This window comes from Hyperoodon ampullatus, assembly GCF_949752795.1.
Source record: "Hyperoodon ampullatus genome assembly, chromosome: 18".
NCBI classification, from domain to species: domain Eukaryota; kingdom Metazoa; phylum Chordata; class Mammalia; order Artiodactyla; family Ziphiidae; genus Hyperoodon; species Hyperoodon ampullatus.
In genome coordinates, this window is record NC_136931.1 from 17,450,874 (window position 1) to 17,467,744 (window position 16,871).

A 16,871-nucleotide genomic window follows, 5' to 3' on the forward strand; every position below is an offset into this window, starting at 1 on the left:
GCCAGCCAAGGCCAATGTCACCATGCCTTCTGGTTGATGGGGTAGCTCCTGCTTTGGGTGAGCAGAGAAAGAGCTGGAAATGATGGCAAAGCTGATGATGAATGTTATTAACTGGAATTACAGGTTTTCTGAGCATTTAGAAATGGGTTGTAGGGTTAAAGTTCATTTCAAATAGAAACAATGTGAGTTAAATGTGGTGATGTCCTAGACCAGCTCAAAAAGTTTCCAACTTCCAATATACCACACCCTGTGCAGGTTCCACTGCAGGGGAAACAAAGCTTCATGTTCAAGGGGCTCTGAGAAAATGTAATCAGAGTTCCAACTTGGGAATCCCACTTCTCTCTGCCAAAGAAGCTGTGTGGCTGGGCTCCCCACCAAGCACCAGGCTGCTGGTAGGGGCTCTAATGAGACAGAGACCCAGGAAGGAAGGTTCCTAAAGGGACCCAGTATGGGAGACCATTAGACAGTTAATTTGGGACCACAACACTCTGACTTATGGACTAGAAGGTTTAAATGTTATTCTGTAGGTAATGACCACAGAAGGTTTCGAGCCAGTGATTAATAATGTAGAGCAAAGCCCCATTCCTTAAATCTTCCACAGTGATTCTTTTTAAAAAGTGACAAAATGGGGAATTCCCTGGTGGTCCAGTGGTTAGACTCCGAGCTTCCACTGCAGGGGGCCCAGGTTCGATCCCTGGCTCGGAGACTAAGATCCTGCAGCTGCGTGGCATGGCCAAAAAATTAAAAAGAAAAAAAAAGTGACAAAATGACAGAGATATTTGAAGACTGCTCTGCTAGAAACAGGCAGTACACATTGGAGGAGAGAGAATGACAGCAAAGAGACAATTCGAAGTCTGCCTTAATCATTCAGGTGGGAGGGACAGACGAAAATCAGGAATCAGATAGAAGGAGGCTGACCTAGACCGGTGGTCAATACACTTTTTCTGTAAAGGGCCACAGAAATATTTTAGGCTTTATGGGCCACCTGGTCTTTGTTGTGGCTACTCAACTCTGCCATTGTAGCATGAAAGCAGCCACAGTCAATATCCACACTATGGGGTGTGCTTGTGTTCCGATAAAACTTTATTTACAAAACTAGCTGGGGGCCCGTTTGGCCCAAAGGCCATAGTTTGCCCACCCCAAATCCAGATGAACTTTAAGGTCCCTCCATCCTTCAGAACCTGTCAGATGATAAACGTCTAAAGAAAACCAGTAGCAGCAATAGAAAGGGAAGGATTTGGGTGACTGCTTTGATTTGAAAAGGCAAGGTATGGGAGAGGTCACAGCAATCTTCAGGTCTCAAGTCTGGGTAAATGGACTTGGATCGAGGGACCGGAAGAGAAATCTAGTGCTGGAAGAAAGATGGGGGAATTCAGTTTCAGATACATGTACTGAGTCCATAAACACAGAAGGTGGACATTGAGTCACTAAGTTAGAAACACTGGAGTTTGAGGCATTTCACTGTGATGAGTAAAATCTCCAGTGTCAGAGCACTGACATTTCTAGCCACCATTTTCCCTGCTCACCAAACAGGTGGACGGAGAATGTGCGTGGCCGCTGGGAGGCTCCCCTCCCTCGTGGCTGGTCCCCGCCTCTCACCTGGTAGAGGAATCTTTGGCTGAAGTGCTGCATGGCGCCCTGGAGCTGGTTGCGCTGGGACTGCCACTGCTCATAATTCCGCACGTACTCGGCCGTGGGGCGCTGCCAGGTGGTGGTCCGAGTGTTGTGGTCCACGTAGTAGAACCTGCCTCGGGGGTCTGTGCGTTTCTCCCAGCTGCAAATATCAAGCTCAGAATGAATACAGTGACCGCCTCACCCCTCCGCTCAAATGCTAGAGAAATCGCAGGATGGCTGGCAAGAAGGAGGGTGAGGAAGGGTCTGGTGTGGGGTCTGGCACAGGAGTCTGGCTGCTCCGGGAAGGCACAGCCAGGTGGGCTCCAGTCACGGAGGCTTCTAGGGCTTAGATGATTCTAGCAGACATGTGTGGTTGCCCCCTCCCCACCAGCAACCAACCCCTCTTTACCAACAGCTCCTGATATCCATGTCAGAGATCCAAGTGGTTCTGGGGCACCTGACTGTACTCCCAACCCTGGAGTTGAACTGTTGACTGGACCAGGAGTGGGCAAGTGACCTATGCTGAGCCAGTCAGGATGAATCTCATGGCTTTTGCTAGTTATGGTGGGAAGAATGTAGTCTCTCTTCTTTGCCGGATATGACTGAGAAAGTATGCAGTCCTGGCACTGGCTGCCATCTTGGACCCAAACACAATATGAAGTTGACCCAGTAGATGGCAGAGCAGAAAAATGGGAAAAAAGCCAGTCTCTTGGGGATACTGTTGAGCCAATGGATCATGGTTCACTTGAAACCAGGATCTACATCTAGAATTTTTAGTTACATGAGGCAGTGAATTCTCTTCATTATTCAAGCCAATTTGGATCCCAATTTTTGTTCCTTGAAACTGAAATTATCCTGATATAAGGTGCCAGTGAAAATACGCTGCATGACCACGAGAAGAAGAGTTGGTGCAAATGACAGCAGGACTCTCCACATTATCTTTTGTTGAGGAAGCAATCTTTCCAGAGTTGGCCCTAAAATATCCATGGGCAAGGCAGGGCTAGAACAGAGAGTAAAAATCCTCAGCTGTGCTTGGGAGGTGTAACTTGATTTCCACATACACAGGGAAGAAGTGATCAAAAGAAAGTAAGAAAGGGGACTCCGCAGGGTGATAGAAATATTGTACATTTTGATGGAGTGTGAGTTACATAAGTGTATGCATTTGTCAAAGCTCAGTGAACTGTATAACTAAGATCTGTTTATCTCACTGTGTGTAAATTATATTTCAATTTTCAAAAATGAATTTGAATCTAATTAAGCCTCCATATCTAACAACCAGTTTACCAGGAAAGATAAGGAATAAAGGAACATGTAACACAACACCAGGAGTCACAATCAGCCACATCCAGAATGTGAGAAATTCTACAAGACAGATGCCCAGGATCTTCAACAAATAAATAGCCAGAAAAAAACAAGAAAGGGTGGAGGAACTTATAGATTAAGAGAGACTTATGAGATCAGCCAAAAGCAATATGTTGATCTTGAGTTTGGATCTGATTCAAACAAATCAAGTGTGAAAACATTTTTAAGACAATTGGGGAAAACGCAACACAGACTGTGTATGACATAAGTAAGGAAATACTGTTAATTGTGTTGGGTGGGATAATGGTATTTTGGTTGTGTTTAAAACAAAACACTCATCTGTTAGAGGTGTATGTGATGTATTTATGGATCCAAGGATATGATGACTGGGATTTGCTTTACAATTCATTGGTCCCCTCCCCTGAAGAGTGGGAAGATCAGATAAAACAAAATATTAACTGTTAGAACCAGGCAATGGTTACAAGGGATTCATTGCTATTCTCTCAAATTTGCTGTATGCCTGAATTTTCCATTATAAATTTGAAAGGGGAAGGAGGAGGAAAGGAGTTTTAAAAACATAAGAGAGAGACACCACTGAAGAAAACGGGGTTAACCCAATGCAAAAGGAACCCAACATGGATTACACTGTACGCTTCCACAGTGTTGGAGGGTCTTTGTTCCCTAACTACCCTGTCACATCATCTCTGAATTCTGATCTTATCCACATGACTATGGCGCTTTGGTCTGATACTTTCCTCAGCTTTCAGGGTTAGCCTCCTGGCTGACTTTTGTTGCCACCTCTTCAACAATTCTTTCAAACTCAAAGCCTCCCTAAAAATGGCTTCTCCTCAAGTAGTTCCCAGTCCCTGTTCACAGACTGTGTCTGGATTCCGCTTGCTGGACTGCCTTGCCGTCCTGACCTGCTGCCACTTTGGATTCAACTAAATGTCATCCCTCTCGCCCCAAACCTGAGCCTTTCCCCGTCCTCCCTGCATCAGTCCTCCTCCCAGGGATAAAACAACACCATCATTCCTGACTCGATGTCACTAAGCCACTCAGCCCGAGGGCTGCTTTTTATTTCGTCTCCCTGCTCTTGACTTTCCATTTCTACGTCCAACTATCTCTGAACTAATCTCCTTATCCAATCCAGCCAATAAACTGCCATCAGGGTAACCCCAGCAGTCTGACTCCTTATGTCAGGCTCGAGTCAAAACCTTGAATCAGTATTCAAGGCTCACAATAATCTGGAACCTTCCCACCTTTCTCATAAATTCTCCCAACCAGTGATTTTTATTTATTTTTATTTGTTAGCAAAGGAATCATGTATCTATGGTTTGAAACACAAACAGTACTACAGGAGATTCAATGAAAAGCAGTGTCTCCTCCCCTCCTCCCCACTGATGATTTCTGCTCCCCAGAGGCAACAACTACTTTCAGCCCTTGACTGCTTCTTCTATTGACAGTCGTACTTCTCAATAAATGCTTACTCCATAATTTCTTGATTTCTGCCAAATTAGATATGACTTATGGACTTTCCACTAGCAAAGCTGAGGATTTAGTTCTTGCATTCCACCCCCCAACACACACAATGCTCTCTCCTCCCCCATCCTCCCAATTTAGAAAACCATCATTAACTCAATATTCAGAGTCTGGATTATGACTTTGTAGAATACTATACATACATTTGCTTACTTGTACACCTTTTTTTCTTTTTCTCTACAGTTAAGAACTGCGTGTTTGATTCTGCTTGGTTTTCAAGGACCTATCACAAATTCACCCCCAGATTCTGACAGGGCTGGTGGCCTCCCAGGATCACTTAACTCTGGGCCTCATTTCTCCAGGCACCCTTTGTCCAGCGTGGACAGCTGTCCTCCAGGCCTGCCTGCTCTACATTCCTGCCCTGAGTCATCTTCCCTCACCCTCCTCTTGGCCCCTGAACTGAGTCCCCTGTGTCTTGCATCTCAGGACTTCTTTCTCTGTTTCCTCTTGTCTGGTAGAAGAAATCATCTAGGAGTTTCTGAGAAAGGATGCACCAAAGTTAATTTTTTGAAACACTGCATGTCCGAAGATGCCTTTATTTCAACCCTCACACCTGAGTGTTAAAATGTCTAAAAGTTGATTTCTGGATTCACTCAGCTGTTTCATTAGAAGATCCCCAAATATCACAAACTATAGTTTTCTTCCATTAGACTGGTCACTTTCCCCAGCAAAAAAAACCTTCCAGTCTTTTTACCCTGGAGACAGCATCCTCACTTAATCCCTTTTTCCTGAGTTCATCTCTGCCTTCGGCTATGGCTGTGTTCTCTACACTGGTTCTACTCTCCCAGGAACTTCTTACACTAGCAGCACTCACGTGGCTGTGCATGCGTGTATGTGAACATGTGTGTGTGTGTGCATGTCTGTGTGTGCACACATACACATGGCAGAGGGTTGGGAGCGATGGCTGACAACCTAGAAATATAGCTGCTCCTTGCACAAATTTTAAACTTCCAAGTTTTTTGTCTCATTACACATACACATACACATTCACACACACACCCCATATGTCTCTGATCACTGAAGCTTTCCAGGGCTCCATGGTGCAAATTGGCTGCCTTCCGGGTGGAAACTCCACACCGGAAGCTTGGGTTTCAGCTTCTGCAACTCTGCCATTTATCCATCAGCAACTAAACTCTGATTACAATCTCCCATATGCTTTTTCTCCTCTTCCATTCCTTTATCATTATACTTTTTTATAACCTTTATTGCTATTTTAGTGGGTTTTCAGGAAGGAATGGAAATAAACACATGTTCGATCCATATGTTTAACTAGAAGTCCTCTGCACTGGTGAATTTCAAACTTCTAAGCAGCATAATCACACCCTTGGTTGCAGGTAAAATCCTACGCAGAATCACAATCTACAAAAACAGAGCAGTGGTTGGAGGCCAGGTCAGCCCTTTCATGTTGTTTGGTTCCAGGGGGCAGCTACACCAAACCCAGGGGCCTTGCTGTACACACTTTGAGCATCTTTGTTTCACACAAACCCTCCACTAACGCAAAACTGCTCCATGCATCATTCCCTAAACACAGCTTTTACATTCACACTGTTCTCCCAAACTGGATCACCTTCCTCTTCTCACTGAAGTCCACCCCTCAGCCTTTCCTAAAGATCAACTCTAAGCCCCCTATGAGGCCTCCCCAATACCATGCTCTATGGTGATCACTCTCCCTGCTCACCTCAAGTTTGAGAACCACCTAAGAATGACTAAACAGCAAATTACTGCATTCATCCTTAACTACCAGGTCCAATACTTTTTTCTCCTGGATAAAACGACTGGTCTTCATACAAGTGTCCCATGGGTGGGACAGAAGGGGATGGCCATGATAAACTGAATCCTTTGGTTCAATCTCGCTCCTGGATGTCTAGGTCTGCTGATATAATGGCTCCATCTATAGTTTCAAGGTTGCTCTCACCATGGTAATACTTCCCCAGGGCGGAACTTCTCCCATTAATTAGCAACGAAAGCTTGAGCATTCTGTTCTCTCTGGGTTCCCTATTACATAGCAGAACTAAGTGCCAGGGGCTTAAAGGTCTGGGTCTAAAACTCAGGAAGAACTCATAGGCTATAGGGGGTGCAGAGCTGAGCCATCTCACAATAAAACATTAAAACTATCCTGAAAATAAGAAAGCTGGGTCTAGTATTCCACCTCAATACTTAAAGAAGAGTAAATCCTCAGCCATTCTTAGGAGATACCATTAAATATCTTCATTTAGATTCCATTCAAATGTTCACCAGGTCAAGGTCTAAATAACTTATAGACCAGAGAGGTTAAGAGGCAAGCAACCAGCACACTTACAGAGTTACCACCACTTTTAAATATATGTGTCATAGGGAGATTGGTTCAAGATGGCAGAGCAGAAGGACGTGCGCTCACTCCCTCTTGTGAGAGCACTGGAATCACAACTAACTGCTGAACAATCATCGACAGGAAGACACTGGAACTCACCAAAAAAGATACCCCACATCCAAAGACAAAGGAGAAGCCACAATGAGATAGTAGGAGGGGCGCAATTACAATAAAATCAAGTCCCATAACTGCTGGGTGGGTGACTCACAAACTGGAGAACACTTATACCACAGAAGTCCACCCAATGGAGTGAAGGTTCTGAGCCCCACGTCAGGCTTCCCAACCTGTGGGTCTGGCAACAGGAGGAGGAATTCCTAGAGAATCAGACTTTGAAGGCTAGCGGGATTTGACTACAGGACTTTGACAGGACTGGGGGAAACAGAGACTCCACTCTTAGAGGGCATACACAAAGTAGTGTGCACATCAGGACCCAGGGGAAGGAGCAGTGACCCCATAGGAGACTGAACCACACCTACCTGCTGGTGTTGGAGGGTCTCCTGCAGAGGTGGGGCATGGCTGTGGCTCACCGTGGGGACGGGGACACTGGCAGCGGAAGTTCTGGGAAGTACTCCTTGGAGTGAGCCCTCCCAGAGTCTGCCATTAGCCCCACCAAAGAGCCGGTAGACTCCAGTGCTGGGTCGCCTCAGGCCAAACAACCAACAGGGAGGGAACTCAGCCCCACCCAACAGCAGACAAGCGGATTGATTAAAGTTTTACTGAGCTCTGCCCACCAGGGCAACACCCAGCTCTACCCACCACCAGTCCTTCCCATCAAGAAGCTTGCACAAGCCTCTTAGATAGCCTAATCCACCAGAGGGCAGACAGCAGAAGCAAGAAGAACTACAATTCTGCAGCCTGTGGAAGGAAAACCACATTCACAGAAATAGAGATAAAATGAAAAGGCAGAGGACTATATACCAGATGAAGGAACAAGATAAAACCCCAGAAAAACAACTAAATGAAGTGGAGATAGGCAACCTTCCAGAAAAAGAATTCAGAATAATGATAGTGAAGATGATCCAGGACCTCGGAAAAAGAATGGAGGCAAAGATCGAGAAGATGCAAGAAATGTTTAACAAAGACCTAGAAGAATTAAAGAAAAAACACCTAGAAGAATTAAAGAACAAACAAACAGAGATGAACAATACAATACCTGAAATGAAAACTATACTAGAAGGAATCAATAGCAGAATAACTGAGGCAGAAGAACAGACAAGTCACCTGGAAGACAGAATGGTGGAATTCACTGCCGCGGAACAGAAAAAAGAATGAAAAGAAATGAAGACAGCCTAAGATAACCTCTGGGACAACATTAAACACACCAACATTCACATTATAGGGGTCCCAGAAGGAGACGAGAAAGAGGAAGGACCTGAGAAAATATTTGAAGAGATTATAGTTGAAAACTTCCCTAACATGGGAAAAGAAGTACCCACCCAAGTCCAGGAAGCGCAGAGAGTCCCAGGCAGGATAAACCCAAGGAGAAACACACCAAGACACACAGTAATCAAACTGACAAAAAATAAGACAAAGAAAAATTACTGAAAGCAACAAGGGAAAACTGACAAATAACATACAAGGGAACTCCCATAAGGTTAACAGCTGATTTCTCAGCAGAAACTCTACAAGCCAGAAGGGAGTGGCAGGATACATTTAAAGTGATGAAAGGGAAGAACCTGCAGCCAAGATTACTCTACCTGGTAAGGATCTCATTCAGATTCGACAGAGAAATCAAAAGCTTTACAGACAAGCAAAAGCTAAGAGAATTCAGCATCACCAACCCAGCTCTACAACAAATGCTAAAGGAACTTCTCTAAATGGGAAACACAGAGAAGAAAAGGACCTACAAAAACAAACCAATAGGGCTTCCCTGGTGGCGCAGTGGTTGAGAGTCCGCCTGTCAATGCAGGCGACGCGGGTTTGTGCCCCGGTCTGGGAAGATTCCACATGCCGCGGAGCGGCTGGGCCCATGAGCCATGGCTGCTGAGCCTGCAGGTCCGGAGCCTGTGCTCCACAATGGGAGAGGCCACAGCAGTGAGAGGCCCGCATACCGCAAAAAAAAAAAAAAAAAAAAACCAAAAACACATAACAGTTAAGAAAATGGTAATAGGAATATACATATCAATAATTACCTTAAATTTGAACGGATTAAATGCTCCAAACAAAAGACACAGGCTCGCTGAATGGATACAAATACAAGACCCATATATATGCTGTCTACAAGAGACCCACTTCAGACCTAGGGATACATACAGACTGAAAGTGAGGGGATGGAAAAAGATATTCTATGCAAATGGAAATCAAAAGAAAGCTGGAGTAGCAATACTCATATCAGATAAAATAGACTTTAAAATAAAGGATGTTACAAGAGACAAGGAAGGACACTACGTAATGATCAAGGGATCAATCCAAGAAGAAGATATAACAATTATAAATATATATGCACCCAACATAACAATTATAAATATATATGCACCTCAATACATAAGGCAACTGCTAACAGCTATAAAAGAGGAAACAGACAGTAACAGAATAATAGTGGGGGACTTTAACACCTCACTTACACCAATGGACAGATCATCCAGACAGAAAATTAATAAGGAAATACAAGCTTTAAATGACACAATAGACTAGATAGATTTAATTGATATTTATAGGACATTCCATCCAAAAACAGCAGATTACACTTTCTTCTCAAGTGCACACAAAACATTCTCCAGGAGACATCACATCTTGGGTCACAAATCAAGCCTCAGTAAATTTAAGAAAACTGAAATGACATCAACCATCTTTTCTGACCACAATGCTTGCTATGAGATTAGAAATCAATTACAGGGAAAACAACGTAAAAAACACAAACACATGGAGGCTAAACAACATGTTACTAAATAACCAAGAGATCACTGAAGAAATGAAAGAGGAAATCAAAAATACCTAGAGACAACTTACAACAAAAACACGATGATCCAAAACCTATGGGATGCAGCAAAAGCAGTTCTAAGAGGGAAGTTTATAGCAGTACAAGCCTACCTCAAGAAACAAGGAAAATCTCAAATAAACAATCTAACCTTACACCTAAAGGAACTAGAGAAAGAAGAACAAACAAAACCCAAAGTTAGTAGAAGGAAAGAAATCATAAAGATCAGAGCAGAAATAAGTGAAAAAGAAACAAAGAAAACAATAGCAAAGATCAATAAAACTAAAAGCTGGTTCTTTAAGAAGATAAACAAAGTTGATAAACCTTTAGCCAGACTCATCAAGAAAAAGAGGGAGAGGACTCAAATCAATAAAATTAGAAATGAGAAAGGAGAAGTTACAATGGACACTGCAGAAATACAAAGCATCCTAAGAGACTACTACAAGCAACTCTATGCCAATAAAATGGACAACCTGGAGAAATGGACAAATTCTTAGAAAAGTATAGGCTTCCAAGACTGAACCAGGAAGAAATAGAAAATATGAACAGACCAATCACAAGTAATGAAATTGAAACTGTGATTAAAAATCTTCCAACAAACAAAAGTCCAGGACCAGATGGCTTCACAAGTGAATTCTATCAAACATTTAGAGAAGAGCTAACACTCATCCTTCTCAAACTCTTCCAAAAAATTGCAGAGGGAGGAACACTCCCAAACTCATTCTATGAGGCCACCAACACCCTGATACCAAAACCAGACAAAGATATTACAAAAAAAGAAAATTACAGACCAATATCACTGATGAATATAGATGCAAAAGTCCTCAATAAAATACTAGCAAACAGAATCCAACAGCACATTAAAAGGATCATACACCATGATCAAGTGGGATTTATCCCATGGATGCAAGAATTCTTCAATATACGCAAATCAATCAATGTGATACACCATATTAACAAATTGTAGCAGAAAAACCACATGATCATCTCAGTAGATGCAGAAAAAGCTTTTGACAAAATTCAACACCCATTTATGATAAAAACTCTGCAGAAAATGGGCATACAGGGAAACTACCTCAACATAATAAAGGCCATATACAACAAACCCACAGCAAACATCATTCCCAATGGTGAAAAACTGAAAGCATTTCCTCTAAGATCAGGAACAAGACAGGGATGTCCACTCTCGCCACTACTATTCAACATAGCTTTGGAAGTCCTAGCCACGGCAATCAGAGAAGAAAAAGAAATAAAAGGAATACAAATTGGAAAAGAAGAGGTAAAACTGTCACTGTTTGCAGATGGATTTGGATTGGAAGAATCAATATTGTGAAAATGACTATACTACCCAAAGCAATCTACAGATTCAGTGCAATCCCTGTCAAATTACCAGTGGCTATTTTTACAGAACTAGAACAAAAAATCTTGAAATTTGTATGGAGACACAAAAGACCCCGAACTGCCAAAGCAGTCTTGAGGGAAAAAAACGGAGCTGGAGGAATCAGATGCCCTGACTTCAGACTATACTACAAAGCTACAGTAATCAAGACAATACGGTACTGGCACAAAAACAGAAATACAGATCAATGGAAAAGGACAGAAAACCCAGAGATAAACCCACACACCTATGGTCAACTAATCTATGACAAAGGAGGCAAGGATATATAATGGAGAAAAGACAGTCTCTTCAATAAGTGGTGCTGGGAAAACTGGAGAGCTACATGTAAAAGAATGAAATTAGAACACTCCCTAACACCATACACAAAAATAAACTCAAAATGGATTAGAGACCTAAATGTAAGACCAGACACTATAAAACTCTTAGAGGAAAACATAGGAAGAACAAACACCCTTTGACATAAATCACAGCAAGATCTTTTTTGATCCACCTCCTAGAATAATGGAAATAAAAATAAAAAATTAACAAATGGGACCTAGTGAAACTTAAAAGCTTTTTCAAAGCAAAGGAAACTACAAACAAGATGAAAAGACAATCCTCAGAATGGGAGAAAACATTTGCAAATGAATCAACGGACAAAGGATTAATCTCCAAAATATATACACAGCTCATGCAGCTCAATATTAAAAAAACAAACAACCCAATTCAAAATTGCAGAGAAGACCTAAACAGACATTTCTCCAAAGAAGACATACAGATGGCCATAAGCACAGGAAAAGATGCTCAACATCACTAATCGTTAGAGAAATGCAAATTAAAACTACAATGAGGTATCACCTCACACCAGTTAGAATGGGCATCATCAGAAAATCTACAAACAACAAATGCTGGATAGGGTGTGGAGAAAAGGGAACCCTCTTGCACTGTTGGTGGGAATGTAAATTGATACAACCACTATGGAGAACAGTATGGAGGTTCCTTAAAAAACTAAAAATAGAATTACCATATGAGCCTGCAATCCCACTCCTGGGCATATACCCAGAGAAAACCATAATTCAAGAAGACACATGCACCCCAATGTTCATTGTAGCACTATTTACAATAGCCAGGTCATGGAAGCAACCTAAATGCCCATCGACAGACGAAAGGATAAAGAAGATGTGGTACATATATATGATGGAATATTACTCAGCCATAAAAAGGAATGAAATTGGGTCATTTGTAGCGATGTGGACGAATCTAGAGACTGTCATACAGAGTGAAGTAAGTCAGAAAGAGAAAAACAAATATCGCATATTAATGCATATATGTGGAACCTAGAAAAATGGTACAGATGAACCGGTCTGCAAGGCAGAAATAGCGACACAGATGTGGAGAACAAACGTATGGACACCAAGGGGGGAAAGTGACAGGGGTGGGTGGGTGGTGGTGGTGGTGTGATGAATTGGGAGATTGGGATTGACACATATACACTAATATGTATAAAATGGATAACTAATAAGAACCTGCTGTATAAAAAATATATAAAATAAAATTCAAAAGTTCAAAACAAAAATGACAGACAAAAAAATATATACAGGCTGTAAATTCACAAAGTACAAGTGTGCAATGTGCCCTGTTAAAAGTTGATGATTAATTTGTGAGACAACTGGAGAAATCTGACTACTCACTGGGTTTGATGGTGGTAGGTAAATACTGTTAATAATATAGTGGTTTTACTTTTAATAAGAGAACATTTTTTAGAAATATATACTGAAATTCGGATAAAATGATACGATTTCTGGGATCTGCTTCAAAATAATCTAGAACAGGGGTAGGGGAGGGGTGAGTGAGGATTACACAGCAGGAGGTGGCAAATGTTTTCTACCAAGGGCCGAAAAGTAAATATTTCAGTCTTTGCAGGCTTTACAGTCTGTATCACAATTACTCAACTCGGCCAATGAGCACAAAAGCAGCCATGGACAATAAGTAAACAAATGAGAGGGGCTGTGTTCCAATAAAACTTTATTTACAAAACAGGTAGCAGGCTGGATTTTGTCCACAGGCCCACAGTTTGCCAACCGCTGGTATAGATGAAACAAGAGTGGCCATGAGTTGATAATTATTGAAGCTAGGTGTTGAGTGTGTGGGCATTCTTTGTCCCACATATTTGAAAAGTTCAATATGAAAATTTCTATAATTTCCATAATAAAATGTTTTAATTTTTTTCTAAGAAGTCAATGTTTATCTTTGGTAAGTTCCCTGGACTTAAAGGAGAAACAGAGTGAGAACGAAGGATGGCGGATTATGAGTGTGATTTCCAGAACGGTAAGGAAGAAAAGGAAAACACAAGCATTCTACTGGAAAACTGAAACTAAAAGCAGCCCATCCGTGGAAACTTGTAGGACTGGAAAGTGAGGTGATATTTGCCCGGCACATGCCTGACAGGTGAACAAAACAGAGCACAGGGGCTCTCCCGATACGCCCACCTCTGACATCCTCTCCCTCCGCGAGCTTCGGAGGGGGAAGTCAGCGTTCATGTTCTATGTAGGAGCCCTTCATGGCTGCTTTACTGGGAGGTGATTCTTTCCTGAGAGCAGAATGCATTCCCTTTCGAAAGCTCTCAGGACTGGGAGACACATGTGGAAAGAACTTTCTGTCCCTGGCAGACAGGGAACCAAACCCCTTCTCCTTGAACTTGGACAGTCTTCCCTCACTTGGAAGCCTCACTCATCCTCTGGTTTTGGAGAACTTAGCTGCGTTCTCGCAAAGCCCGCTGAACGAGAAGCACACTGTCTCCAGGGGCTGGTTGGACACAGGGCGTTATGAAGTGCATCAACACCCTCTCTATCTTGGCTTCCTTGTGCTCGTTTTTCCCCCAGAGATGCTCTAAATGTTCCTAGTCTGTCCTAGGAAATGAGAGTAGAATTAAAGTAAGTGAGTAGGGAAGGCAATCAAGGGACCCAGGATAAATGTCCCTGGACTTTGCTACCTCTGCAGAAAGAAACTGAAAATCAGGCCCTATAGGATATTTCTGTAGGTGAAATGACTGAGGCCAGTGAGAGACCAAGGGCCCCGGAGGCCTCCCCAACCCTCCTTCCTCCAGAACCCAATATCCATGGGGGCTCTGAATACCACTTAAGAAAGCCCATGACCAATACAACACATGTAGGAAGAAGGGAAAGTAGAAAGAGAGAGCAGAGAATGCAGAAGGGGATGACTGCAGGAGGAGGGGAAAAGAAAGAGAGAAAGGACGAGAGTGGGGGGAAAATAAAGAGATGGCCATGGCAGTGAGTGGTGGAGAAGCTGATGGGGGACTCTTGGCACCATTTCTAGAGCCTCGGGTCTTACTGGTCCAAGCCTTACCCTGGAGGAAGAGGCCGCTCCCAGGTGGTGGTCTTGGTATTGTGGTCAACATAATAGACACGCCCATTGGGGAGCTCTCGCTGCTCCCATCTGCAAAATAAAGTCAAGGGAGGCATGAGACACACAGGTGAAAGGCATATGCCCTTGCTCAAAGGAGTCATTCACTACTATTAGGCTAATGTGAGAGGTAACATCAAAGTCGACATGCAAGACCAACCCGCTGGTCAGACAAGCTCCACGTTGTCACTGATGGTGGCACACACGTCTGCTTCTTGAAAAAACTATAACAGTTCCCCTTTATGGATTCAAGGTACTAGATAACCCACAGATCATGCTAAATTCCCCTAAACAACCCATATGAATCTACATTGCCATGGATTTTTGTGAATCACTGTCTCTTGGCCATTTCGGGATCAAAGAGCCCTTTAGGAATGTGATGAAAGCTTCCAAAATGCACTTACCAACAAAAATGTGTGTGCAATTTCTGGGATTCCCGGACCTCTCCTAAAGCTCATCCATGGACCCTCCAGCGCTTGTAGCCTACTACCTCTTAAAGTCACAAATTATATGACTATCCCTGTTCTCCTAGAATCATATATATTCATGATCACATTTCTTTTTAAAATACAGGATTCATTTACAGAGGATCTTTAAAAAGAGATCTGGATGGATCAAGAAATATAGCATACTGCTATTTATTGGCTGCTCTAACCCTCAGTCTGTGTGTGGGTTACTATGAGATCAGGGTGCTGAGGGTGGCTCATCTGTGCTAATGGCAGAACGACAAGGTAGCAGAGGATCCAAAGAGTTACGACAAAGGCAAAATCACTACAAAATACAGCCAAGGACCACCCATCCCAACACTCCCGTTATTCCCACATTCAATGCAATCTGACAATAACTCCACTTCCCTAGAATACAGTAACCTATATATACGGGATGCAAAGATTTATGTTTATAAAATGATTACTGTTTTATGAAGGATGTTAATGGTCCTTTTAGCCTTTATGTTTTACATTGATTTTAGTTACTGCTACTTTTGGGTACTGCCTAGGGGAAGGTGACCTTTGCCAGGAAGCTAGTACAGTCAGTTCTACTGAAATGCTTGTTTTAAAAACACAAATCTAGGGCTTCCCTGGTGGTGCAGTGGTTGAGAGTCCGCCTGCTGATGCAGGGGACACGGGTTCGTGCCCCGGTCCGGGAGGATCCCACATGCCGCGGAGCGGCTGGGCCCGTGAGCCGTGGCCGCTGAGCCTGCGCGTCCAGAGCCTGTGCTCCGCAACGGGAGAGGCCACAACAGTGAGAGGCCCATGTACCACAAAAATAAATAAATAAATAAATAAATAAATGAAAATAAAAATAAAAACACAAATCTATGCCAATGTGATTGATACATAAGGGAACATACTATGAATTTTGGGTTTGCCTTGTATGAATTTGCCTTCAAAACACACTAGATGAACACAGAAGACTTCCCCCAGCTAAACCCAGTCATGTAGAAATACACAAAACCCACACTCATCTGCCAGCTACCTCACTTTACTGCGTGTTACACACCATACTCACCCACATCTGGTGCTATATCTCCCATCTGATTTCAGAAAACCCTCTTTGTACCACTTCATGACAACACTCAAAAGCTCCAACCCTTCCAACACCTGCTTCCACAAGCAAACTTCAGGTCTTCTCATGGAAATGTGCCATATGTATTGTAGTGTTATGATCTCAACCATTTAACATGTGTAAAACTGTGCTACCATTGTTATTAGGTTCCTATTTGTGTCACTGACTAATTTTTGACTGTTACACCCCTAATCCACTTTTTCCCATAAGCCCTGTGGGGTTTTTTTTGTTTTTTGCTTTTTGTTTTTGCAGTATGTGGGCCTCTCACTGTTGTGGCCTCTCCCGTTGAGGAGCACAGGCTCTGGACGCACAGGCTCAGCAGCCATGGCTCATGGGCCCAGCCGCTCCACGGCATGTGGGATCTTCCCGGACCGGGGCACGAACCCGTGTCCCCTGCATCGGCAGGCAGACTCTCAACCACTGCGCCACCAGGGAAGCCCAGCCCTGTGGTTTTTACTGCATGATTTGGCATAGCGTGGTGGTTTCTAGGAACACATATGTTATAGCAGAGTTGACTGTATACTGAAATAAATGTCCTAACTTCTGTTACTAAGCCTGGTGTGTCTACTCAAATAGACATCAGCTTTATTCGATACCATTTCTCACGTCTGATCAGCAGACGGCATTGATAAGCCCCTCTGAGGTTAATTCAGATACAGGTATACGCAAGGTCTTTAAGACAAAGATGGGAAGGGGGTAACCATCACCCACTGAACATCCACAATGAGCTGCAGGCTCATTTTTACTTCATTCAGTCCTGCCTTCATCGTTTACGGTGGCAC

General features: G+C 43.0%; 1 protein-coding gene across 1 annotated transcript in view; it reads right to left on the reverse strand.

Annotated features, from left to right (window-relative positions):
• The window catches only part of WWP2 (WW domain containing E3 ubiquitin protein ligase 2), a 128,472-nt gene that overhangs the window by 18,764 nt on the left and 92,837 nt on the right, over positions 1 to 16,871 (reverse strand). The window contains exons 8-9 of the mRNA XM_079723710.1: positions 14,467 to 14,556; positions 1,600 to 1,774 (exon numbers count right to left, since the gene is read on the reverse strand). Coding sequence (XP_079579836.1) covers positions 1,600 to 1,774; positions 14,467 to 14,556 — 265 coding nt within the window. The remainder of the gene's footprint in view (positions 1 to 1,599; positions 1,775 to 14,466; positions 14,557 to 16,871) is intronic.